This window comes from Gigantopelta aegis, chromosome 9, assembly GCF_016097555.1.
Source record: "Gigantopelta aegis isolate Gae_Host chromosome 9, Gae_host_genome, whole genome shotgun sequence".
Classification (NCBI taxonomy): domain Eukaryota; kingdom Metazoa; phylum Mollusca; class Gastropoda; order Neomphalida; family Peltospiridae; genus Gigantopelta; species Gigantopelta aegis.
Window position 1 is genome coordinate 1,971,694 of NC_054707.1, and position 26,170 is coordinate 1,997,863.

Below are 26,170 nucleotides of genomic sequence, written 5' to 3' on the forward strand. Positions count from 1 at the left end.
TCACTTTCTTATTCTACTTCAAAACAAAATGCGTAATGTAGTGACAAAAGCAGTTATATACCAGTCAACTTCCGGTTATTTAGATTTGTGAACGTTTTTATTTCGTTGCCGTTTAGAATATCAAAATATAGTTTATTTTACTGCTTGTATTGGTTTAAAACCATTTATTCAAGATGGGGAAAGGTTTTAATAATTATATGACAAAGAAATTTTTCCATCCTTCCAGTAAAGAAAACATAAAAAGAGTGAGTAAAAATTAGTAGATAAACAAGAGGGTCACCCGAAATAATACAATTTACAAATATCATTTGTATGCAAAAACCCGGGTTTTTGGCATATTTGCAATCAAAAAACTTTGGTAGGACTTGCCTTTGTCACTGTCACATATAAAGAACATTATAAATACTTATTATAAACAGTTAGGGTTAGGGTTATTGAAAATCCAAATGAAAGTCCTTCCAAAACTTTTTCTGCCAAAATCGTATCCAATAAGTTTTTGGTTTTTTAACTTTGTTGACAGTTTATCAATACGTATGATGTACACCAAGCACAAATATAGTCGTAATAATAATGTTGTTCGGCCTAAAAATGCGCATGTGTCTGTTTCCGCCTTGTTGGTAAAATGGGCATCAGGCTAAAACGTCACCTTACCAAAACGGCACCAAACTTTTCTGGCGAAAACGGCACCAGACTTTTTTTTCGTAGACACAGGTTTTAACTAATTTTAACTGTTAAAACCATCATGACAATAATAAGACTGGACCATTATTTCGCGTGCTACATTCCACAAACAGGTTTGTTATTGTCCTTCCATTATAACTGAAGCAGACGCCATTTGTCAACGGGGGGGGGGGGGGTAAACGTAACAGCACACATAAAACGTCATCAATTATCGCGGGGCTTACAATTTTTTTAGGTATAGCTCTCCACCAACCACCAAATTGGAGTAAGATACGTATTCATGAAGTTTAGATTTCCAGGTCACATTATCAGCAAAACGTTGTAAATTAATTAACCAAGAAGATGAAACAACATGTGAACAGTGACTCAAAATAAATTTAATAACAAAACAAATTAAATAGGCCCCTACTTGTAGATAATTTAAACTGCTTTGTTGATAGTAACTTTTCTTCTGCTTGTTTGCACGGCATTGTTTATTATTGTTTTTGTAAGATTATATATCAATTGTTTAATTTAAATTTATACATGTGGGGTTGTGTATCTTATAAATAAATACATAACTAATGTGGGTTTTTTAAACTACCTGTATAACAGTCCCCAAATGACCGAACACAAAAAGACTTTCTATCGATCAACACAATTTCTAAGTAAGCAACAAAACACCATTTATATAATGTATATATCATTTTTAATACAACATTACACATGACAATAATAATTAAATGTTCCTACTAAACACTACAAAGATACACAAAGACACATACAAATTAACAGACATTTAAAATTGAACAAAATAACATAAAAATTGACAAAGACGCATAAAGATTCACAAAGACGCATAAAAATGGATAATCACATAAAAATAATGACAAAGACGCATGTACTGAATTTGTTGATCTGCTAGTTGGTTGCCTCAAACTTTCATTTAATTAGATACTGACGTCAGACAAAATACAAAAGAAAACATTTTATTAAAAGAATACACTAATGCCAAATAAAGACCACCATTCCTCTTAAAAGAACGCCATTAATGCGCCGGCATCTAGCCTCATCTCGCAAATGAGTAGTGCCTATCAGTATGCTGCGTGAATTAAATTTTGCATAACCGACACGCGAACAAAACGATCATTCACATGATATATTGTGCCCTGAGGTTAGATGATTAAACACTGTTCTCTACTGAGAGTTCAATTTGTTACCGGCCCATGAATGGCAGCACACCTTCCCAGCAACTGACTGAGGGAAAGTTCTCCGTCCTTATATTCCCCCCAAACTTGGAAGATGTCTTCCTGTCGGATGGTTGCCGTCTCTCGTATATACGTTCGAAGGTTGCCTTCCTGGACCATCCTGGTCTGGATAGGCAGCAATCGGGCCTCCTTGTACAGTTCAGGGATTAATTTGCATAAAATGCAAAGATGTGGCATGTTGGATCGTACTTCATGAAATGAATGTGCCCTACCATATTTAAACGCAACTCATACTTGAGTACGAATGAAAAGAAAGCCAACATCAGTTAATTTCTTTGTACAAGTGAGCATCATCCATTATTGTTTACTTAATTACAGAACAAAGTATTTCCTAGGGTACTGTGGAGAATTTGAATAGAATGCCACCTGCGTACAAAGCGCATTGCATCTTATGTGATGTAATACAGCCGGCCAAGATCAGACAGATTAAATTCCTATTGTTTGTGTTGGTAACAATTAACAGAGTAAGTAAATAATAGTAATATAACTAATAGGCTAATAATAATAATAATAATAATAATAATGGTTCTTTGCAGAATGACCACAAATATAGCCTAGGGAACAATAATAATATTTGTGAAAATAGAACACGCATTATTTAAAACATTTTATTATTAATACGGTAATATTAATAACAGTAATATAAACAACAATACTACTACTACTACTACTATAAACTAAGCTATAAACTAATATTTATTAACCATTCGTGGAAACTAATATGTATTAATCATTCGTGGTGCCGTTTTAGCCAATGCGTGGTTCCATTTTGACCATATGTTTTGGTGCTGTTTTAGCCAATGTGAGGTTCCGTTTTCGCCAACATGTGGTGCCGTTTTAGCCAAAACGGTTCCGTTTTCGCCTGGTGCCGTTTTAGCCCGCATCCGGTAAAATGCGTAACAGAACAGATTTTAGAGTTTATAAAACATCAAATGTGAGTAGACCTAACAGTGCATAAATCGTCCGTTTCCCGGAGAGGAAAGCGTCACTGTTGGGTCTACCCACATTTGATGTTTCATAAACTCTAAAATCACATTTAATAAGTGTTCCGTTCCTCATTTTCACTCTGGGTGTGAACTGGTCTTAGGGTGACATAGACCGATGATATATACCGGTATTGTGCCCTGGAATTACAAGAATGTCCATCTATGAGTTCTGTATGTTTAATATCCCCTGTTTTGCAGGTATGGATGGCCCAGCAGAAAACGACATTCGAGCAGAAGAAGCAGGAGGATTTGATGAACCAGTATCAGAAGGAACAGGACATGCTGCACAACAGGTACATATAATATGCCAGGCAAAAAATATATATGTTAATCCCAAACCTAACATTTGTCCTGAGAATGTTTTCCAAATTTGAAAATAATATTAATATATACATGAATTTTAATGATGAAAAGCACATATTTTGGTCTTGAATTTCATAGTGATTACACATTTAAAGCTGTTACCTTAAAGTGACAGACCCTGGTTTTTAAACACTACAGCATATTTTTCAATATGAGAGCTGTTTTTGATAACTGAAATTAGACATATCTTGCATTTTGTTTAGATTATCCGTTTCCATACATCCGAAGTGTTTCTGGTCATCCTTGTGTTTGTAATAGCACAAAATGCATTTTTTTATAATCCAAAAACACATGTACCTATGAGAAGTAACAGTTATGGAGACAAGTTCTAGTTTATTTTAGAGGGTATTTTCCCATTTCAATGTCACAAATTCTCATTTTACTCTATTTTAACTTTATCCAGATATGTTACATTTTGTAAACTTAGTGGTGATTTTGACATGTTGAAACTAGGGTCTGTGACTTTAAACGTTCTTGAAGAAAGTACACATATAGTCTTTCTAAAATATTTTTTTTCACATAAAATTTTGTGAGAATCACTGTTGAAAAATAACTACGACACTAACACATTTGTTTTCTCTTCTCTTTTAAAACAGAGCTCTGCTGGGTGATGAAAAAGCAAAACTTGGGCTAAGTTTTTTATATGATGCTCCACCAGGTCTGAAAAACAAAGAGGTAACTATTTACTGGCCTACCTAGTTATAACTATTTACTGGCCTACCTAGTTATATCTATTTACTATAACTATTTACTGGCCTACCTAGTTTAACTATTTACTGGCCTGCCTAGTTTAACTATTTACTGGCCTGCCTAGTTATAACTATTTACTGGCCTGCCTAGTTATAACTATTTACTGGCCTACCTAGTTATAACTATTTACTGGTCTACCTAGTTGCAACTATTTACTGGCCTGATGTAGAAATCATCATCAGAAATGTTTATATCTATTACTGTATGTTAATACTATATTAGAATGAAGTTTTAACGTTCACTAGTCCAGCTTACATGTATACAGAATACTGGCTAAATCATCGAGAGGTTTTTTTTAAGTAAGCCAGAATGTGGGACCTGTAGAATGTTTTTTATTGCAATTTTAAAAACAGGAATTATTTGAGTATTTATTTTAAAAATGTGATGTTTCAACTTTTGCTTTATTGTTTTCAGAAGGAGGAGGATGAACCGGAGTACAAGTTTGAGTGGCAGAGGAAGTTCAATGCTCCAAGAGAAGCGTACGTTACTCATGGCTCGAGTATCAAATAGATTTGTCAAATTCACACATTTTGAAACATACTATGGCAGGGCACGAACTTAAGAATTTGCCTCCCACAGCAACTTTTAAAAGAATTGCAATGGGTGAAAGAGTCCACTGACAGCAATTTTGAGCCTGCCTATGGCAATTTTTTTTAAAGTGACATTTGCAGCAAATAAACCTGACTGAAAGGCTATCTTGTTATATGTAGACATCTTTTAAATATGAAAATGTTAAATATTGACAGATAATGTACACAAGGTGTATACATTTCGACATTGTTGAGGAGCTTTACCGACGGCACAAAAGTGTCATCGGTGATGCTCTCTACCTACAGCAATTTATATCTTAACGACGGCAATTGCTGCCGGTGCTGCCGTTAAGTTCAAGCCCTGCTGTGGACCAGACATCGACCTCCAAAGATGGCAAACATCATCACTAAAAAATCAGAATATTGATATTTGATGTCCAAAAAATGATCAAACACAGAAAAATAATATGGCATTTCAGGCCTCTGAAACTTGTGAGAATTACAGTTTTGTTTGTACATACATGTAAGTCATCAAATCTAATTTTGTTTAACCTATTTTTAAATCTTGCATTGAATTTGGGACATCATTTGCATGGGCATAAACGTAAACTTATTTATTTCCATTCGTATTTACTCAGAAGCTTATAAATAATTGTAAACATTAAGAGATGTTTCACTGGCCATTTCCAGATAAACTTGACTTTTGTACTTTAAGGATCTATTCCAAAATAATAATTAAATTTGACAGAAGATAATGACTTTTACTTTGTTTAAACTATGTTTATATTTAGTTTTGATAGAAGCTAGTAGCAAATTCATACATCAAAGACAATAAACCAGTTTGTTATTAATGTACACACATTTCCAAAAGACTCTGTCAGTGTGGAAATAATACATTACTTACATATTATCTTAATCATCTGTGGTATTCAACTTTAACTCCGACTGTGTTTTTCAGATATGCCAAAGATGATGAAACAATTCGTGACCAGCCGTTTGGTATTGAAGTGCGTAATGTGCGCTGTATCAAGTGTCGACAGTGGGGTCACGTGAACACTGACAAGATCTGTCCTTTATACCTCACGAACCTCACGGCTGAACCACCAAAACGTAAGATATCAACAGGCTTATCGGACCCTTTTGATAGATTTGACAAAGATAATTCAAAAGTATTTTCTGTAATTAAAAAATGTTTTAGTGTATATTAGTTCATGTGCGAAAGCAGTATTCAAACAACCATATGGTGTCTTGTCTTAGGTAGCTTTCATCAAGAAGCAACCCTTTGTTTACCTGTTTAGTTGGCGTTAAGCACAGGTTTGTCTTCAAATTTAATGTGATTTTAAAACTTATTATAGGTCAACACCTGAGTGTTTTTCGTTTTGCATTCTTTAGAAGAAGGGGATAGGACGTAGCCCAGCAATAGAGCGCTCGCTTGATACATGATCAGTTTGGGATCGATCCCCATCAGTCAGCCCATTGGGTTATTTCTCGTTCCACTATCCTGTCTGGTGGGATGGTGCATATAAAAGATCCCTTGTTACTAATGAAACAAAAATGTAACAGGTTTCCTCTCTAAGACTATATGTCCAAATTACCAAATGTTTTGACATCCAATAGCCGATGATTAATATGTCATTGTGCTCTAGTGGTTTCGTTAAAAAATTTTTTTTTATCTTTCCTTTAAAAGAAGGAGGTGGGATTTAGGTCAGTTAGTTGAGCACTCACCATGGGATTGAACCTCTTTGACAGACTCGCTGAGTATTTCCCTCTCCCATCCAGTGCCCCATGACTGTTGCATAAAAGGTCATGGTATGTGCTGTACTGTCTGTGGGGAAAATGCATATAAACGATCCTGTGCTGCCAATGAAAAAAATTAATGGGTTTTCTCTGAAGACTGCCAGATTTCCAAATGTTTGTTTTTCTCATGGCAGAAGACATTGGTCGACATATATTAGGACTTTTCCCCACACACTTAGAACAGATTCATTCATCTAAACCAGATGATAGAAGTAGTAACAACAACAGTGGATAACTGAATATAAAGTAATCGGTTATGATATCAAACCTGTAGGTATAATTTAAGAAGATCGTCTCAAGAGAGTGTTTTTGTTTCAGCTGAGAACAGCACATCGTCGCTGGTGGAGGGTCTCAAGGAAGAGGGTTTCCGATTCAAGGACAGCGTGCTGGGAAGACTGATGGAGACCGGGGGAGGAGGAGGGAGGGCAGTGAGTATTGCGATATCACCTTGCTTTGGAACATTCTTACAGCCTTTTCATCACAGGGGTGCAAAAATGGAAAAAGGGGGAAAAAAGAAATTTACTAGCTCGCTGTCAAATTATGTATATGTGTATTTAATTTAAAAATCATTATTCAGGACACTTGGTAAATTATTAACATCACGTGGCAAATGAAATCAGGCCCCAAACCTTGATTGACAAATCTATAAATAAACTTTGCAAGTATTTAACAAAACCATCTATTCAGAACACCCTGGCAACATACTTTCATCGTAAATCAGCCATTTCTAAGAAGTATTGACCTTTGTCCAGCTCTGTTTTCAGAATGTCGTGCTTGCAGAGTTCAAACGTCCGAAGTTATCAATGCCATACATTTATTTATGTGCTTGTCATCATCGTTTTGAACCCTTTGTTTGAATCGTTTGGATTTTTAGCTATGAAGAGTCACAGATTCGATGAATTGTTTTTTTTAATTACAATCAGTCAGAAAAAGATAGATCGCCTGTACTTTCTGCACCCCTGTCATCAATTAATCGACTCCAATCCGGACCCATATTTATTAAAGTTTTAGAAGTGACTTCACAAAGCCTGTTTATGTCTTGCATGCATGTAGCTAATTCATTTACAATGCTTAAGTGAAGACAGTTGTTTTTCTCTGGTTTTGCATGATCACCAATGCTCAGTATTGTTAGTAATCTGGTTTTAAGATCTACACACTACCACTGGTGTAAACGTTTGTATGATCACCAATGCTCAGTATTGTGAGTAATCTGGTTTTAAGATCTACACACTACCACTGGTATAAACGTTTCGTACAGTTGGTAGCATGTTTTAAGATCTACACACTACCACTGGTGTAAACGTTTCGTACAGTTGGTAGCATGTTTTAAGCTCTACACACTACCACTGGTGTAAACGTTTCGTACAGTTGGTAGCATGTTTTAAGCTCTACACACTACCACTGGTGTAAACGTTTCGTACAGTTGGTAGCATGTTTTAAGCTCTACACACTACCACTGGTGTAAACGTTTCGTACAGTTGGTAGCATGTTTTAAGATCTACACACTACCACTGGTGTAAACGTTTCGTACAGTTGGTAGCATGTTTTAAGATCTACACACTACCACTGGTGTAAACGTTTCGTACAGTTGGTAGCATGTTTTAAGATGTACACACTACCACTGGTGTAAACGTTTCGTACAGTTGGTAGCATGTTTTAAGATCTACACACTACCACTGGTGTAAACGTTTCGTACAGTTGGTAGCATGTTTTAAGATCTACACACTACCACTGGTGTAAACGTTTCGTACAGTTGGTAGCATGTTTTAAGATCTACACACTACCACTGGTGTAAACGTTTCGTACAGTTGGTAGCATGTTTTAAGATCTACACACTACCACTGGTGTAAACGTTTCGTACAGTTGGTAGCATGTTTTAAGATCTACACACTACCACTGGTGTAAACGTTTCGTACAGTTGGAATCATGTTTTACTAGTTACACATTGGCTTCCTATATTGTTGTAAGTTATAGTTAAAATTTACAACAGGTCTCTGACACTTCTGTACCATCAATAGTTATCAAAAGAAAGTCTGATGATGATTTCATAAGAAAACTATATATTTATTTGTATGTAAAAGTACATCAAAGACACAGAATATCCTAAATCACACTCCACACTGGATGAAAAGATATATATATATATATATAAAATTTAAGGGAGACAACTCATTTTATACTGTCCTGTTTAGTGATTGCCCTTTTATGTCAAGTTATTGGTTATAAAACGGTGTTATTTTTATTCAGATATCCGAGAGTGAAGACGAAGATGATCCGGAAGTCCAATTCCTCAAGTCACTGACTCCGTCACAGAAGAAAAAACTTATGAAGTATGTACAACTTGTCTTACATAATATTTTATCTTCAGTATTTGAATTTTTCATGGACTTGATCCTTCAACTCAGGCACCACATGTGAGAACTCTACTGACTGAGCTAAATCCAACCACACCTACCACTGGATCAGTTCGGGAACTAACCGGACCATTCTTAATAACATATCTTTGTTTGAACCAGTCGGTATATTTTAGAATTAAGATTAAAAGACTACATTACAAAGACATTGTATATTACTCTGTTATAAATTTAATACAGACACTCTAATAGTATGCATCCGTGGTCATCAAAATAAGTCAATAACGATCATTCTTGTTACCTGGAGGGGACCACATGCCAAGAAAGTCAACAATGGTTCTTCATTCTCCACAGATCCATATTTGAAGGCTAATTATTTGGAATAGGAAGTAAATTCTTAAGCTTGGTTATAGCCAAGGAGTTATTTTAAAAAATGACATGATGTGGGGCACAATAATTTTGGGTGATATCCGTGAACTCCGGCTTGGGTGTGGTTTGTATGTGTGATATCCACCAACTCCTGCTTGGGTGTGGTTTGTGTATATGTGTGAGCATTGTCAAAAATGCACCCAAAATCATGCAGTTTGGACACATTACTGTAAAAATGGGTATTATTCATGGGAGTGAATTTTAGTGATATTGAAAATGCAGCCATCTCGCGATTTTTATTTTTCACGGAGGGAAATAGTTGTTTTTTTAATTGCCACATGTACAAAACTCTATTTTGGTACATTACTAGATTATTAGTAGTCTAATAGTTACACGTAGCCTAATAGTATCCTGAGCAACTCGGCTGATGAGTGCTGCAGTGACACATCCTAATAGTATCCCATTCTGAGCAACTCGGCTGATGAGTGCTGCAGTGACACATCCTAATAGTATCCCATTCTGAGCAACTCGGCTGATGAGTGCTGCAGTGACACATCCTAATAGTATCCCATTCTGAGCAACTCGGCTGATGAGTGCTGCAGTGAGACATCCTAATAGTATCCCATTCTGAGCAACTCGGCTGATGAGTGCTGCAGTGACACATCCTAATAGTATCCCATTCTGAGCAACTCGGCTGATGAGTGCTGCAGTGAGACATCCTAATAGTATCCCATTCTGAGCAACTCGGCTGATGAGTGCTGCAGTGACACATCCTAATAGTATCCCATTCTGAGCAACTCGGCTGATGAGTGCTGCAGTGACACATCCTAATAGTATCCCATTCTGAGCAACTCGGCTGATGAGTGCTGCAGTGACACATCCTAATAGTATCCCGAGCAACTCGGCTGATGAGTGCTGCAGTGACACATCCTAATAGTATCCCATTCTGAGCAACTCGGCTGATGAGTGCTGCAGTGACACATCCTAATAGTATCCTGAGCAACTCGGCTGATGAGTGCTGCAGTGACACATCCTAATAGTATCCTGAGCAACTCGGCTGATGAGTGCTGCAGTGACACATCCTAATAGTATCCCATTCTGAGCAACTCGGCTGATGAGTGCTGCAGTGACACATCCTTTAAGCAGTACTGAGTGAGAAGCACGTTGTCCAAATTCTATTTTAGAACAATAACAAAACAAACTGTTATTTGTTTTGTTACAGTTGGTTGTGTTTTATGTTTATTGTTTTACCATATGGGTGATACAAGTATTGTGAGTAGATGTATCATGTTATGTCTGTCTTCTTCTTGTTTTTTGTTTTTTTTGTTTCTTTTTCTTAATGGCACTTACTTGTAATTTTTGCGGTTAAATTAATAACACAAAAAATGTGAAAATTACAAACACAAATAATACCTGTTTTACAGTACGTTGAAAGTAAGTCAAACTTTTAACTAAAAATATTTAAAATTAGACCTCTTTATAATTATGACCCTTTTTGTAATTTCCTTGAGACTAAAAATACATGTATCTTTCTTTATTTTCAAACCATAGGTGGGAATTTAGGATGTCGGGCTGGCATGCATAAATCTCAGCTGAAGATTCACAAATAACTGGTCTTCTCCCAATTACCCATTTTTGATAGAGTTATGGCCCTTGAATGTAGCAGATACATTTATTATATAACATTTAGTGAAATATCTTAAAATATCAGTGAAATAAAAGTGTTATCAGTGACGATGACACATTTTAGAGTGAAAATTTCACTCTAAAATGTGTTATCATCACTGTGGAAAGTGTTATTCACTGTAAAAAAGCGGAACTATTTTGCTGTTGGCATTTTAAAAATAAAGGTAAATTGCCAAAAGTTCTATAATAAATAGGAAAGTTCATGTTTTTTGTCAAATATGATTTATATCTCATCTCGTAAAGTTTGCAATCATATCACGCTCGTCGCACTTGCGCAACTCTTGAGATATGATTGCAAATTTCACTCGATGAGATGTAAATCATATTTGACAAAAAACACGAAATATCCTCTATGTATTACTTTAGCAGTATTTTGAGAATGCTGGCTTTAATATAATATTTGTTGGATATAATGCCGTTGTGTTTTTCTTTAGAAAACTGGACAAACTTCAGGGTGGAAAGGAAAAGAGTAAAAAACACAAAAAGAAAGGAAAAAAGTCTCGAAGAAATGACTCGGACAGTGAATCTTCAGGTTAGTTTCTTGACTGGATAATAATATTTACAAATATTTCCTGGATTAAGAATGTTTGTTTTTTTTGTCAGGTAGACTTCTTACATTTGCATGGATGTTACATTTATTACACTAGTTCACTGTCAGTCTTGACCCATTATTTTATTTGAATTGGGGTTTTGTTTGTTTTTTGCTAAATGTTACTTCCTGATTTGCATTAGTGCTTTTTAATGATTCTGAAGTACCTGTCCGTTTCTATTTCTAGCTCAAGGTGTCAACAGTGTCATCGTTTATTAATTTTCAGGACACAGTACTGAATACATGTACTTTTTATACATATATGGGAGTTAAAATTCATAACTTTTATTCCTTTTTAAAATATTATTTATTCCATTATGTAAAATATATACCGTATATCTTCGCCTGTAAGTCGATCTCGGCTATAAGTCGAGTCCCTAATTTCAAGCCCTGAAAACGTATTTTTTTATTGACCCGTTTATAAGTCGACCCATGAAAAACTACTTATAAATATTGAAATATTTCTTATTTTCAGCACATGAGAACAATAATATTTGAACAAAAGAAAATTATTTTACAAACTTCGGTTTTCACGTTTTGTACATCGCAATATGATCAGACTATTCCAATCAAACTATCATTATTACATAGCATCAAAACGAAATATTCCCTTAGTAGAGAGTGAAAGCTATTTGACTGTTACTGTATAGTACTGTACAGATGGTTTTGTGCACAGACAACAACTTTATTTATAAACACTGACAACAGATCACTACGATAAAACTGAAAGTATCACGTTTTGCCGCCATATTAATACATGTAAGGAGGATAACTCTGGAAAGTACACTGGTTTTTGTATCAAATGATGTGTGTCCCTATTGCTCTAGATAAGTGAACTGCAGAGATCAGTCTATTTTAAGGGAAAGCTCAGTAATATTCATGAAGTTAATCACCGCCAAAACATTGTTTGAACAACCATTAATGCCAGTGACCAGATTTCAAAATAAACTCAGGCAACAGGTAGTTAGTATTGTTTACATTTTTACTATTAGTGATGACTGTTAATTTAACTAAGTGGACTGTTGTCTTGGCATGTGAGTGAGATCGTACGCCTTTTCGCATAACCAAAACCATTCTAATGCCAAAAAAAATAGGTTATAAAAAATAAATGTGTCAAATTAACATATTTGAGTATAAATACATGGCATACTTCAACAATAAAACTTGTAAAATAATCCCCAAAACAGTAATATTTTTTGGTGAATTTTTTTTACCCTCTTATAAGTCGACCCCCCAAGTTATAAAATAATTTTTGGGTGAAAAAAATTCGACTTATAGGCGAAGGTATACGGTATATTGTGTTTTGTGAATTGACGAATGGTCCCTTGCATCCCTGAATCTCTTAAACAAGGATTTTATTTGTTTATTTTTAATATCAGTCAGAAAGGTATCTTGAAATATCATCTTTTTTTTTTTTTTGCATTTCATTCATTTATTTTTGGTGGAACCTTCTTTAAGCTCATTGTATCACAGTAAGTTTTATTGATGTAGGGTTACTTGTAAAGTTGGTATGCATGTATTTCTTTTGGGGGAAAATAACACTATTTGGCTAATATCGCCTTTTAAATGTTTTTGTAATTTTTATTTTTATTCCTTTCTTCCCCCACCCCTACCCCCACCCCACCCCTAGTAGTGATGACATCATGTGGGACCGATTGACAATTTTATTTCCCCCCGACCCCTGATATATATAATTACAAACTTCCTGTTATACGATTTACTCTATTCTGATTGGATGATGTCACTTAAAACCCTAATGTTATTCTGGTGTGAACCTCAGAAAATGACATTACATAAAACTGATTATGGAACGGACTTGAAAGACAAAATAAGTTGTGTTGTTTGTAATTATGAGAATTGTTTGTAATTTTTTGTGAATTTATCGATGTACAACAGTCACAAATTTACAAATTAGATGTAAATTAATCGAGGTCACAGCACTAGGTTTATTGGCAAATAAGCAAACGTACTAGGGTGACACTCCATACTTGACATATGCATTTATAGTCATCACATAAAAAAACATTTCAATAACAATTTTACACTAAAAGCTGTCTAGCGTTCAGAAAACAAAAAACGTTAAGCACTAGTTTATTTTGATGTAAGGACATCCAAAATGATGTCATTTCCCTTCAAAAAGACACCATGCCACACATTCTTACGTCATTTCTAGTAATGGCAGACTGGAATTAAAGTTGTGTGAACAGTTAACATGTTTTGTATTAAACTTGAGATTATATGATAAAGAGATTATTACCCTTGTGTGTTTCGGTATCGTCAATATCATATATTAGGAATAATACAATTTTTATTCCTAATATATGATACTGACAATACCGAAAAACACTCTGGTAATAACCTCTATATATATGAATTTATCTGCAAAGAAAATATTTTGAGGCATGTCATTTAAATAGAAAGTTACACTTGTTTGATTTACATATATATTTTTGAGTCAGCAAATGTTTTGTTTTAGAACTGAAGGTAAATTCAGAATTTTAAAAATGTCCATACATCATGTTGTGTATTTTAGTAACTAGTTCATCACAGCTAAAAAAGAGAAAATATTTCTATTTGGTAGATACTGAAAGAAAACCCAGCAAGTCTCGAATGGATCATCATTCAGATTACGCCAGAGACAGAGGACGTGAAGAAAGAAAGAATCATCACTCATCACGTGATGATATGAGACCAGGAGACTATGACCGGTCACGAGACCGACGAGATGACACAAGAATGAGAGAAGAAACAAGAAACAGAGAAGGTAGACGAGATGACAGAAGAGACAGACAGAGGGCTGAAATAGATCACAGGAGAGAAAGAAAGGACCAGTACGTCTCAGAAAGAGAAAGAACAGATACGAGAGAAAGAAAACGACACAGATACGACAGTTCACCCAAGAGGGAGAGAAGTGTTGATAGAAAGAAAATGAAAAAGGAAGATGTTACTGGTAGTGACAGTGATAGTTCCCCGCTTAGAGAGAAATCAAAGAACAGAAAAGAAAGAAGTCATTCGACAAAAGAGCACCATAAAATAAAGAAGGAAGATGTTACTAGTAGTGACAGTGATGGTTCCCCAGTTAGAGAGAAATCAAAGAACAGAAAAGAAAGAAGTCATGAGAAGGAAGGACGAAAGAAAATGAAAAAAGAATACACTACTAGTAGTGATAGTGATAGTTCTCCGGTTAGAGAGAAGTCAACGAAAAACAAAGAAAGGGCCCACATGAAAGAAGAACGACATAAAGTACAGAAGGAATATGGTTCAAGTAGTGACAGTGACAGTGACAGTCCTCCTGTTGGACAGAAATCAAAGAAAGGAAAATCAAGAAAGCGATACGACAGTGAAAGTTATGTATCGCCAGAAAGAGAAAGAAGGGATGACCAAAAAAGAAATAGATCCCACAATGAATCGAGAGTGAGAAAGGACAGGAATAGCGGTGAAAGGAAGATAAAACGCTGATCAGAAAGAAACAAAGTAACTTTAGTGGACATTCAGATGGTTAGGACCCATTTAAAACATCCATTTGTAATTCATTTACAAGTTAGAAATGGCAGGTGACGAGACATTTTATTTAAGTAGATTTGCAGTTTTATGTAAATGACATGGATGATCCTATTACGATTTCCAATATTAATTTATCTCGGAGAGGATTGTCAAATTCCATATATCTGTATATAAAGGTTTTCTCTTTTTCTGAGATGATTGTGTCCACAAAATGATATTTTTAAATGCTCATTACCTGTTCTGTGACATTATGTGGTTTTATAACATCAGTCTGTATCTTATATTAGGTACCTTTGACATTGTGGCAATGTATGTACAATTCAGCAAGTAATACTTCATATGTAGGTGATATTTAAAATGAACCTTTACATTGGGTAGCACGTTTTATTATTTTGTAAATCCTTGTTTGTGAATAATTGTTAATAAACTGGTATCATTTGATGTTCACTCACAGTGATACTAATTCCTGTACATGTACAGCTCATTTTGTTCTATGTTGGTCAGAGATAAAAGCAAAATGATAAATTACAGGATATTGTAATGGGGAAAGAGTAAATAAAAGTTCCCTTGCTGCTAATGGAAAAATGTATGGGTTTTTGCTTTTATTATGTGTCATAATGACCAAATGTTGACATCGAATAGCCAAAGATTAATGCCTCAATGTGCTTTTATTGTGTGTCATAATGACCAAATGTTGACATCGAATAGCCAAAGATTAATGCCTCAATGTGCTTTTATTATGTGTCATAATGACCAAATGTTGACATCGAATAGCCAAAGATTAATGCCTCAATGTGCTTTTATTGTGTGTCATAATGACCAAATGTTGACATCGAATAGCCAAAGATTAATGCCTCAATGTGCTTTTATTGTGTGTCATAATGACCAAATGTTGACATCGAATAGCCAAAGATTAATGCCTCGGTGTGCTCAAAACAAACTAACTTTTAACTTTACTTTTCAATTAGGCTGTGGTCTATATATGCTCTTCCATCTGGTAATGATTCTTTGTGGTAAAACTTGATCATATATGTGTGTAGCTCACAATAACCATTTTCATGTCGCCCACTAAATGTATTTTTTGGTTGGGAGTTATTAAGTAAAGCCTGCCACAGATGTGTGCAACAAAGTGCAATTTTATTTGCATGTAACTAGCATGCAACAAAATCAAACATGTTTGATTGGAGCAATTCAGTCGCACGCAACAAAAATTTCATTGCAGGCTTGCACACAAGAGGGCAATTTTTGTCGAATCCAACTAAAATTGCACATTGTTGCAAAGGTCTGTGGCGGGCTCTACTGATGCAACAACAAAAGAAAACATTCGGCTGAACAGAAACAATACTTTTATTAAACAGCACCATGTGTCAACAAATGATACACTATTTATTAACACAACAAAAACAACATTACAACATTGAAACATTGATTGTGAATTCTATTTCATTAACTCCGCATAAACACAAATAAAACATCAATTTGTAAAACAACATGTAAAAAGGTCATTACTACTATTACATGAATACTGACGTCCAAAAGAAACTACAGGGTGTATACTACCAAATCAAATCCCATAGACGACAATAGTAACATATGCGGCTAAAACTCCTACCTGCAACGTATCAACCGACATAAACGCCACGGATATAAATACTACCACCCCTTACACTTAAAGTGAATCAGAAAAAAATGGGGGTCAAGCTGCTAGTTTCTGAGATAACGGGTAGCGTCTATGACTACCCTAGTTTCGCACAAAATTCGAGTACTTTTTTTTACAGGTACCCCATACATGTTTCAAGCACAAGGCTACTTGACACATTGGTACTAGATGAAATAAAATTGCACATTTATTTTACCCAGATGAAACTATTATTTTTAACAACCAACACACTCACATTTATAACCAATCACAGGACTTGTGGTGTTCACTTCTCTATCAAAAGTTGGGTGCACCTCGAACTTTGACCCAGCCGGAAGTTATTTGGTATAGTACTACCTACATTCATAAAATTTGAATAATTTGATAAATATTGTTAATCGAAAAGAACCAATTTGGAACTATGTATTTGCAAACACTCCATGTATCTTGAAATGCATTGTGTCGTTTAGATGTTGAATTTCATGATACTTTCTTATCACTCCGGACCATTTGTTGCTTTTCTATAATACAAATCGGAGGCTGTGGTACGTGCTATCCTGTCTGGGATGGTGCACATAAAATATCCCTTGTTACTAATAGAAAAATGTAGTATGTTTCCTCTCTAAGACTATATGTCAAAATTACCAAATGTTTTACATACAATAGCCGATGATTAATAAATCAATGTGTTCTAGTGGTGGTGTTAAACATAATAAACTTAACTATAATACAATTTCAAGCATTGTAAAGTTTCTTTTGGATGTCAGTATATATATATATATGTAACTCGTGCAACAGTGGTGTGTTAAGGATGCTGAGCATTTACAAACAATTTGACTGGTACCATCATCATCTATCATATCACATTCACATAATGTTTGGAGTAAACACCAGTCTAGAGTGTGACCACAATCACATGCCCTCCTGAACACACCTCAGTATCCAGTTCAGTCATCTGTGTAGAGCACTCTCCTTCAATAGTTCCATCAAGTTTTTCCCCCTTCCCAATTCTTGGCCCATGACTGGTAAATCAAATGTGTGGGCTGTCCTGTCCAAGTTAAAGTGAATATAAAAGTTTCCCCTGTCAGTATAACCATATGTTAAAACACCAAATAACTATAGTTTAAAATGTGCAGAGGTGTCGTTAAAAAGTATTCCTTTTGTTTCCAGTAATACGGGATTCTTTATTCTATTTAAAACCAGCAGTGATTACTGACAGAGACATGGGACATAGCCCAATGGTAAAGTGTTCACTTGATGTGTGCTTGGTCTGGGACCATCGGTGGGCCCATTGGGCTATTTCTCGCTCCAGCCAGTGCACCACGACTGGTACATGAAAGGTCATGGTATGTGTTATCCTGTCTGGGATGGTGCATATAAAAGATCCCTTGCTGCTCATTGAAAAGAGTAGCCCATGATGTGGCGACAGCAGGTTTCCTGTCAATATGTGTGGTCCTTAAATAAAATGTGTTGAGTGCATCATTAAATAAAACATTTCTTTCTTTATTACTGACAGAGCAGGATCTACATGTAGCTCAGTTTGTGGAGCTCTTGCTTGATGTGACTGGGTCCCCCATGTGACTGGGTCCCCCATGTGACTGGGTCCAAGAATTAAACTCCCATAGTGGACCGGTTCTCTGAACTAAATCACACTACTAACCAATTATCAAGTAACACCGACACGACACATCTTGAAATAATATCCCACAAAGGAAGGAATACTCTATTCACAGCTACATGTAGTTGAATTTGTAAAATAACACTATTTCTCAATTTTGTCAATAAAATTCTTCATGTAAATGGCGATCTAGCATTTCCACTATGTGTGCCATTTTGATCGGAGCAATCATTTGTGATTTTCTCTTAACACACATTTAAAACGCAAAAGCCTTTGCCTCTTTCCATGGACAATTACTAATAAAGAGGTATACATAGGCCTGATATGTTCACTTCATTGCGATTATTAGTCAGCAGGATGTTTCAGTTATGACTACTTCAATTATTAATTCAGGGGTCACACTCAAAATAATTTTACTTTAGCCAATTTTCAGGTACACAGAATATTTCTTTGAAAATTATTGAAAAGTGGCTAATAATTAAAACAAATTAGTGAGTCAAATACTATTTGTTATTTATGATAACACACCCACCACTAACATACACACTCACCCTGCCCTTCTTCCTTCCACTCATTTACTGGCGAAGGGGAAATTTGTAGCCCGGTGATGAAGGAAGGAAGGAAGTGTTTTATTTAACGATGCACTCAACACATTTTGTTTTATGGTTATATGGTCGAGGACCACACAGATACTGAGAGAGAGGAAACCCACTGTCGCCACTTCAAGGGCTACTCTTTTCGATTAGCAGCAAGCGATCTTTCATATACACCATCCCACAGACAGGATAGTACATACCACGGCCTTTGTTACACCAGTTGTGGAGCACACATCAGGTAACGGTAAGCACTTTACCACTGGGGGGGGGGGGGGGGGAAGAAGCAGGACGTAGTCCAGTGGTAAATTGTTCGTTTGTAGCACGGTCGGTCTAGGGTCGATCCCCGTCAGAGGACACATTGGGCTATTTCTTGTTCCAGCCAGTGCACCATGACAAGAATATCAAAGGCTGTGGGTACATACTAACAGAAAAGAACCCTTGCTAATTATGAAAAAATTTAGCAGGTTTCTTCTCTAAAACTATATGTCAGAATTACAAAATGTTGACATCCAATAGCCAACGATTAATAAATCAATGTGTTCTAGTGTGCATCGTTAAACAAAACAAATTTGAACTTTATTTACTGGCCAAGGTGTCAATGGCAGACATGTTCGAGCCGTAAATGGATGTGTCCATATTATACATTGCCAAGGGGAATAACTTATGACATTTATTATTATTATGAAAAACACTTGTAATAAAATGGCCAATGGACAAAGTGTCGTCATTGCAGACTTCAGTTTTTAAAGAACCCAGGCAAGCATAAACTGAAATTCCAACATTGTTATGGAAACGTATGCCCTATGAAATCAGATTCCATTTGAACTGACTGTCTTTGTTAAAAACTATATAGATACATCAAGTTAAAAGATGCATTATGCTAATTACAACTGTTGTCTGAATTTACTGCCAAGTAAAACAATAACTCATCACTATACATAGTAAACATCACAGACAACAAAAATACATAAACAAGGAATCCTACAATACCTGAATAAGAGCAGACGAATAAGGAACTTTTACAATACCCCAATTATAACACATTTGGTAGCATTGTTTCTCTTAATATGTTCAATATGACGGATTGCCCCAATTATAACACATTTGGTAGCATTGTTTCTCTTAATATGTTCAATATGACGGATTGCCCCAATTATAACACATTAATTTTGGTAGCATTGTTTCTGTTAATATGTTCAATATGACGGATTACCCCAATTATAACACATTTGGTAGCATTGTTTCTGTTAATATATTCAATATGACGGATTGCCCCAATTATAACACATTAATTTTGGTAGCATTGTTTCTGTTAATATGTTCAATATGACGGATTACCCCAATTATAACACATTTGGTAGCATTGTTTCTGTTAATATGTTCAATATGGCAGATTGGTATATTCTATCTAAACAATAATAGAAATTAGAATTTGAAATCATTACATAACTGGGTGTGTAGATTACAGTTTTTTCCAGGCAGGGCTAAAAATGTGATCGATTATAATATTACAAAAACCGGTATATAAAAAACGGCCTGTCCATTCTTTTAAAAATTTGGTAGGATTCATACACATTGTAAACATTATACATGTATATAGAGACCAAAAAATAGCAAAATTGGTGTTTCATTATTGTGGTACTTTTAAAAAAAAAGGTGTTTCCATGAACTCTGTAAAATGGGCAAATCTTCATTTTTGTTCAATGTATTATTATTTGTTTTTCATTATTTTTTATTTATTTTATTAATATATAGGTGAAAAAAATACATAACAGTTCATCTGGACCCATAGGGGTGAATGTAGTTTTAATAAAAATATTTTGTTTTAAAAAGCCAACCTACCGGTACCCTACCTAGAAATTGTTTATAGGATTTGTAATAATTTTATACCAATTGTTTTTAAAATCAAGTTGAATAGAATAACTAAAAATGTCTCATTTTAAGCTGCTACAGTAACCAAACTTTAAGAAGTATCTGTCATTAATTTTTCATGTTTGAAAAAATTACAAATATTATTCATTTCATTCATAGTATGTGTATGTAATGAGTTCAAAATAAATTTATTTGCAGTATATTAAATTTTAAATATCAATAAAAATATATGTTTATTTATTCTCGTTCATATTAAGTAGAATTGCCAGAAAACTATTATTACTTTGACTTAGTCTGTTGAGTAACAAAGCCTAAACATTAGGCACCAAACACTAACATAGTAACAAACAGCTCTCCATTGGTCACAAAGCTTTTGAATTTGACTTTTTCACAAATTGTTGTGAATTTGATTTCGCTAACTGTACATCATTCGTTTCATTCTCAATCTTACTAAACGTCAATCTCCTGCGTGTTAGAAGTGCAGATTTAGATTTCATATTTGTGTCACTCACTGACCTTGACATTGACACTGGAAGGTCAAGGTGTTCAACAGAGGGTAAACGTGTGAAAGGTCTCAACATATTTTCGTGACTCTTTGCTGAAGAATTTTTGGTCAAAGCTCTTGGTTGCTCTTTGAAGAGAAACAGGTCACTGCGAGCTATTTTATGTTTGGTGTGAGGGGACAAAGGCATGACCCCGAGCACACTGTCATCTTCATCAATGTTTATTATAATACCACAGTTTGTTTGATTTTGACAAGAGCCCTTGTTATTAGGTTCTGATTTTGTAGTTTTATCACAGCACTGAATCTTCGAAACGGGAGAAATAGTCCTAGATATTTCTGCACAACAGTTTTTCTTTTCTTCCGTAACATTTTCAGCAATTGGAGAATCAACAGCAATTGCTGAAGTGTTACTCTTAACTGATGCTTCAGTTTTAATCTCATCACCAATGCAGCATGAATTCACCGTCTCCTCAAAGACATCGTCAGTCCCATATGATTCTTGTCTTTCTGTCCTCACATCATCACGTATCAAGGGAGTTAACTCCATGTCACTGCTATCATGCATTGAGGGAGTTAATTCTAAATCACTGTCATTATGAACCAAGGGAGCTAATTCCATGTCACTGCTATTATGCATTAACTCGATATTGTTGCCATTTATTTTTTGTGGATTTTTAGAACATCCATTAGCTGGTGTCTTCTGCCCATGTGGTAAAGTCGGGTTTCTTTGTGAAAGTCTGTTTTCACTGCGAATGCTTACAATCTTGCCACCCTTCATGATGACGACAGAGCCATTGCTTTCAATGATGGAACTACCCTTCCCAAACTTGGCCGCAGACCTCATGAGCTCGGTCAAACTCTTCTGGTGTAGAAATTTTGACCGAGTGTCCACAGTGTTACTACTGGCAACGCTCGTCGATGACAACTTTCTGATGGCTGTGTCAGGAGCCGATTGTGATCTCTGCATTGGGGATGAGAAAACTGAGGACATTCTTCGAAATAAATGAGGAGTTCCTTCAGCAATGGTCTCTGAAAGTATGAGAGGAAAAATTAATTAAAACCGTTTCAAAGGAATTCAAAGGGAAAAAATGTGTCAGCAAAATATATAATTTCTGTACAAAACAGTCATTTTGAGGGTACTGCTAAAGCAATACATGTCCCCAGACCTCAACAATGTTCTTATCTCCTATCTTCAAGGCTTGTAAGTGTCACAAATGGGCAAATCCAGATGAAAGTCAAACTGGGGCCTGTGCTTATAAAACCTATAGAGTCCAGACTCAATCTCTAATGACATCACAAACATACAATTTGTATGGTGTTGTTATGACATTAGTGTCTCAGTCTTTATTAGAGTCTTGAGTCTAGACTGTAACAGTTTTATAAGCACCAGGTTTGATCTCTAACTGGTCGTGATGAAGCTATACACAAGATTGCAGGTGAACATCGTGAGGCATTGATTCTACGACCCTAGGAGCATAAAATGACAATATTTTATTAATATTAAGCGTTATATTATTCCCAACGTAATATATGCGTATCATTAGCAGCAATATCATTTCTCTTCAATGGTGATATAATGAAAAGTTCAAATGATTACACTATCTACAGAATGAATCAATCCACTATGAATGACGTTTCACAAACATGCAAACCCACAGTGGATACTTGATAACTGTGGACAAACTATACTCACAAATAAGAACTGTAAAGTTTACACCACAGCACAAATACATGCTCATAATACATGTATATCAAGAATGCCTGTACTGAACTGACAATATCTAGTTTGGTGTCCAAGGTGCAAAATAACAGATCTACAGATTAATTTAAACTTCACAAATCATTTGTAATTCATACAGCATGCACTAGATCAATCATGAAAACTATCTTTAACCTAAGTAATATAATGGTCTACTTAATGCTGATGTGACCGATCCAGCTCTTTGAAATAAGATGATCTGTTACAGTGAGTATTGTTTTTTCAGGACAACATGCTTGAACCTCAGTTTTTGTGTAAGTATTGCGTGGAACTGCGAATCTGTGTCCATTTAGCTCATGTCCACACCCATGCGTGTATAACCATCCTTGATGACATAATGACAGAAATTAAATTTCAAAAGGACAAGATAAGAACATGGGTCAGTTTCGGCTTCTCGCCCATACTGATGATGATGCTTTCTTACATATGACATCGTTTCTTGTGGAATTCCATGCTTCCGTGATCAGTGTATCCATGAAAACTTGCTTGAAAAGTGATTCTATATTCATGTACACAGATCACGCACTGTTTGCGGATAGCATGGAAAAACAGACATGGTAGAAACATTATTTCAATAATTCACAGAAAATGTACATATGGAAATGTAGCTTTAAAGCCTTTATGGAACATAAGCATTGAAAATGTATTTAAAATGACAAGAATAAATCAAACTAGACAAATTAGATTAACTTAAATTTGTTACGTTAAGACATGGGGGGGGGGGAGAGACTGGGAAAATTAGAAATGGAGTGTGTTAATGCAAGCTTTTTAATCAAAGTTCATTAAATATCAACACCAGGAAGTTTGAAATAGCACTAAAATTCAGGTGGTTTCATCTCTGATAAAATAGAGTGATCCTCTGTCCCTGGAAACACTTGTACCCTTTGGCTGGGATGGAGATTACACCCATCGACTCCCATATCAACTGCATTCTAGATAAATTGGCTTATAATATCTTCGATTTGCCTGTTTCATACATGTAGTTTCCTGTTCCTAATGCCAGCTGGAAATGTGAGGGATGAAAAACACACCAATGTGATGAAAAGAAAACATTCCAAGCCAGTAATCATATGTAGATTAACTCCATTAGTGGCATGTTCTCTGCATATATTGTACAAGACAGAACATTGATAATAGAGAAAAACTGATTACTGTCTTAAGATATCGGGTTTATCCTACGAAGGTGCAAATGGCAAATGTGCCTCCTGGCATTGTCATTCATTATCCTGCAGTTGGATACAGTACGAAAAACACAACATTACCATTTGACAGAGTAGTTCACATGTTTTCTCTTTTAGCCTAGAACCTTGTTGCATAGATGATCTATACCCCAAAACAAAATATAAATGTAGTTCTTATTAAAAAATATAGATATTTTATAATACTTATATCTTAACTTCGTTATTATTACTATATTTTAAAATCACATTATTTAGCTATACATTGTAGGGTCAAGGGGTCAACATTTCTTTGCTGATCATTACTACGGTAGATCCATCCCAAATAGCTACATCTTTGGTCACTGACTCGGTGGTGGTGTGGTTAAGCCATCCATCATAAGGCTGGTAGGTACAGGGTTCGCAGCCCGGTACCAGCTCCCATCCAGAGTGAGTTTTAATGACTCTGTGGTGTCGTGGTTAAGCCATTGATCATAAGGCTGGTAGGTACAGGGTTCGCAGCCCGGTACCGGCTCCCATCCAGAGTGAGTTTTAATGACTCTGTGGTGTCGTGGTTAAGCCATTGATCATAAGGCTGGTAGGTACAGGGTTCGCAGCCCGGTACCGGCTCCCATCCAGAGTGAGTTTTAATGACTCGGTGGTGGTGTGGTTAAACCATTGATCATAAGGCTGGTAGGTACAGGGTTCGCAGCCCGGTACCGGCTCCCATCCAGAGTGAGTTTTAATGACTCGGTGGTGGTGTGGTTAAACCATTGATCATAAGGCTGGTAGGTACAGGGTTCGCAGCCCAGTAACGGCTCCCATCCAGAGTGAGTTTTAATGACTCGGTGGTGGTGTGGTTAAACCATTGATCATAAGGCTGGTAGGTACAGGGTTCGCAGCCCGGTAACGGCTCCCATCCAGAGTGAGTTTTAATGACTCGGTGGTGGTGTGGTTAAACCATTGATCATAAGGCTGGTAGGTACAGGGTTCGCAGCCCGGTAACGGCTCCCATCCAGAGTGAGTTTTAATGACTCGGTGGTGGTGTAGTTAAACCATTGATCATAAGGCTGGTAGGTACAGGGTTCGCAGCCCGGTAACGGCTCCCATCCAGAGTGAGTTTTAATGACTCGGTGGTGGTGTGGTTAAACCATTGATCATAAGGCTGGTAGGTACAGGGTTCGCAGCCCGGTACCGGCTCCCATCCAGAGTGAGTTTTAATGACTCGGTGGTGGTGTGGTTAAACCATTGATCATAAGGCTGGTAGGTACAGGGTTCGCAGCCCGGTAACGGCTCCCATCCAGAGTGAGTTTTAATGACTCGGTGGTGGTGTGGTTAAACCATTGATCATAAGGCTGGTAGGTACAGGGTTCGCAGCCCGGTAACGGCTCCCATCCAGAGTGAGTTTTAATGACTCGGTGGTGGTGTGGTTAAACCATTGATCATAAGGCTGGTAGGTACAGGGTTCGCAGCCCGGTACCGGCTCCCATCCAGAGTGAGTTTTAATGATTCAGTGGTGGTGTGGTTAAACCATTGATCATAAGGCTGGTAGGTACAGGGTTCGCAGCCCGGTACCGGCTCCCATCCAGAGTGAGTTTTAATGATTCAGTGGTGGTGTGGTTAAACCATTGATCATAAGGCTGGTAGGTACAGGGTTCGCAGCCCGGTACCGGCTCCCATCCAGAGTGAGTTTTAATGATTCAGTGGTGGTGTGGTTAAACCATTGATCATAAGGCTGGTAGGTACAGGGTTCGCAGCCCGGTACCGGCTCCCATCCAGAGTGAGTTTTAATGACTCGGTGGTGGTGTGGTTAAACCATTGATCATAAGGCTGGTAGGTACAGGGTTCGCAGCCCGGTACCGGCTCCCTTCCAGAGTGAGTTTTAATGATTCAGTGGTGTCGTGGTTAAGCCATTGATCATAAGGCTGGTAGGTACAGGGTTCGCAGCCCGGTACCGGCTCCCATCCAGAGTGAGTTTTAATGACTCGGTGGTGGTGTGGTTAAACCATTGATCATAAGGCTGGTAGGTACAGGGTTCGCAGCCCGGTACCGGCTCCCATCCAGAGTGAGTTTTAATGATTCAGTGGTGTCGTGGTTAAGCCATTGATCATAAGGCTGGTAGGTACAGGGTTCGCAGCCCGGTACCGGCTCCCATCCAGAGTGAGTTT

General features: G+C 36.4%; 2 protein-coding genes across 5 annotated transcripts in view; one reads left to right on the top strand and one right to left on the bottom strand.

The window, feature by feature from the left end:
- The first annotated feature begins 79 nt into the window (after positions 1-79).
- LOC121381238 (corepressor interacting with RBPJ 1-like) lies at positions 80-15,329 on the top strand. Its single transcript, XM_041510464.1, has 9 exons — positions 80-245; positions 3,113-3,207; positions 3,874-3,952; positions 4,442-4,506; positions 5,516-5,667; positions 6,673-6,782; positions 8,602-8,684; positions 11,198-11,295; positions 13,934-15,329. Exons 1-9 carry the CDS (start codon positions 174-176, stop codon positions 14,809-14,811), a joined length of 1,632 nt encoding a protein of 543 aa, XP_041366398.1. The 5' UTR covers positions 80-173; the 3' UTR covers positions 14,812-15,329.
- Positions 15,330-19,168: 3,839 nt separating this feature from the next.
- LOC121381089 (tyramine receptor 1-like) overlaps positions 19,169-26,170 on the bottom strand; it is a 99,138-nt gene continuing 92,136 nt past the window's right edge. For 3 of the 4 annotated variants that reach the window (XM_041510192.1, XM_041510191.1, XM_041510190.1), the window contains one exon: positions 21,985-22,115. Coding sequence is in view for 1 of the 4 variants with exons in the window: in XM_041510189.1 (XP_041366123.1) it covers positions 20,944-22,115 (1,172 nt within the window). In the remaining 3 variants the exon portion in view is untranslated. Of the gene's footprint in view, positions 22,116-26,170 lie in introns of all 4 variants that reach the window. The other variant, XM_041510189.1, reaches the window with a different exon arrangement.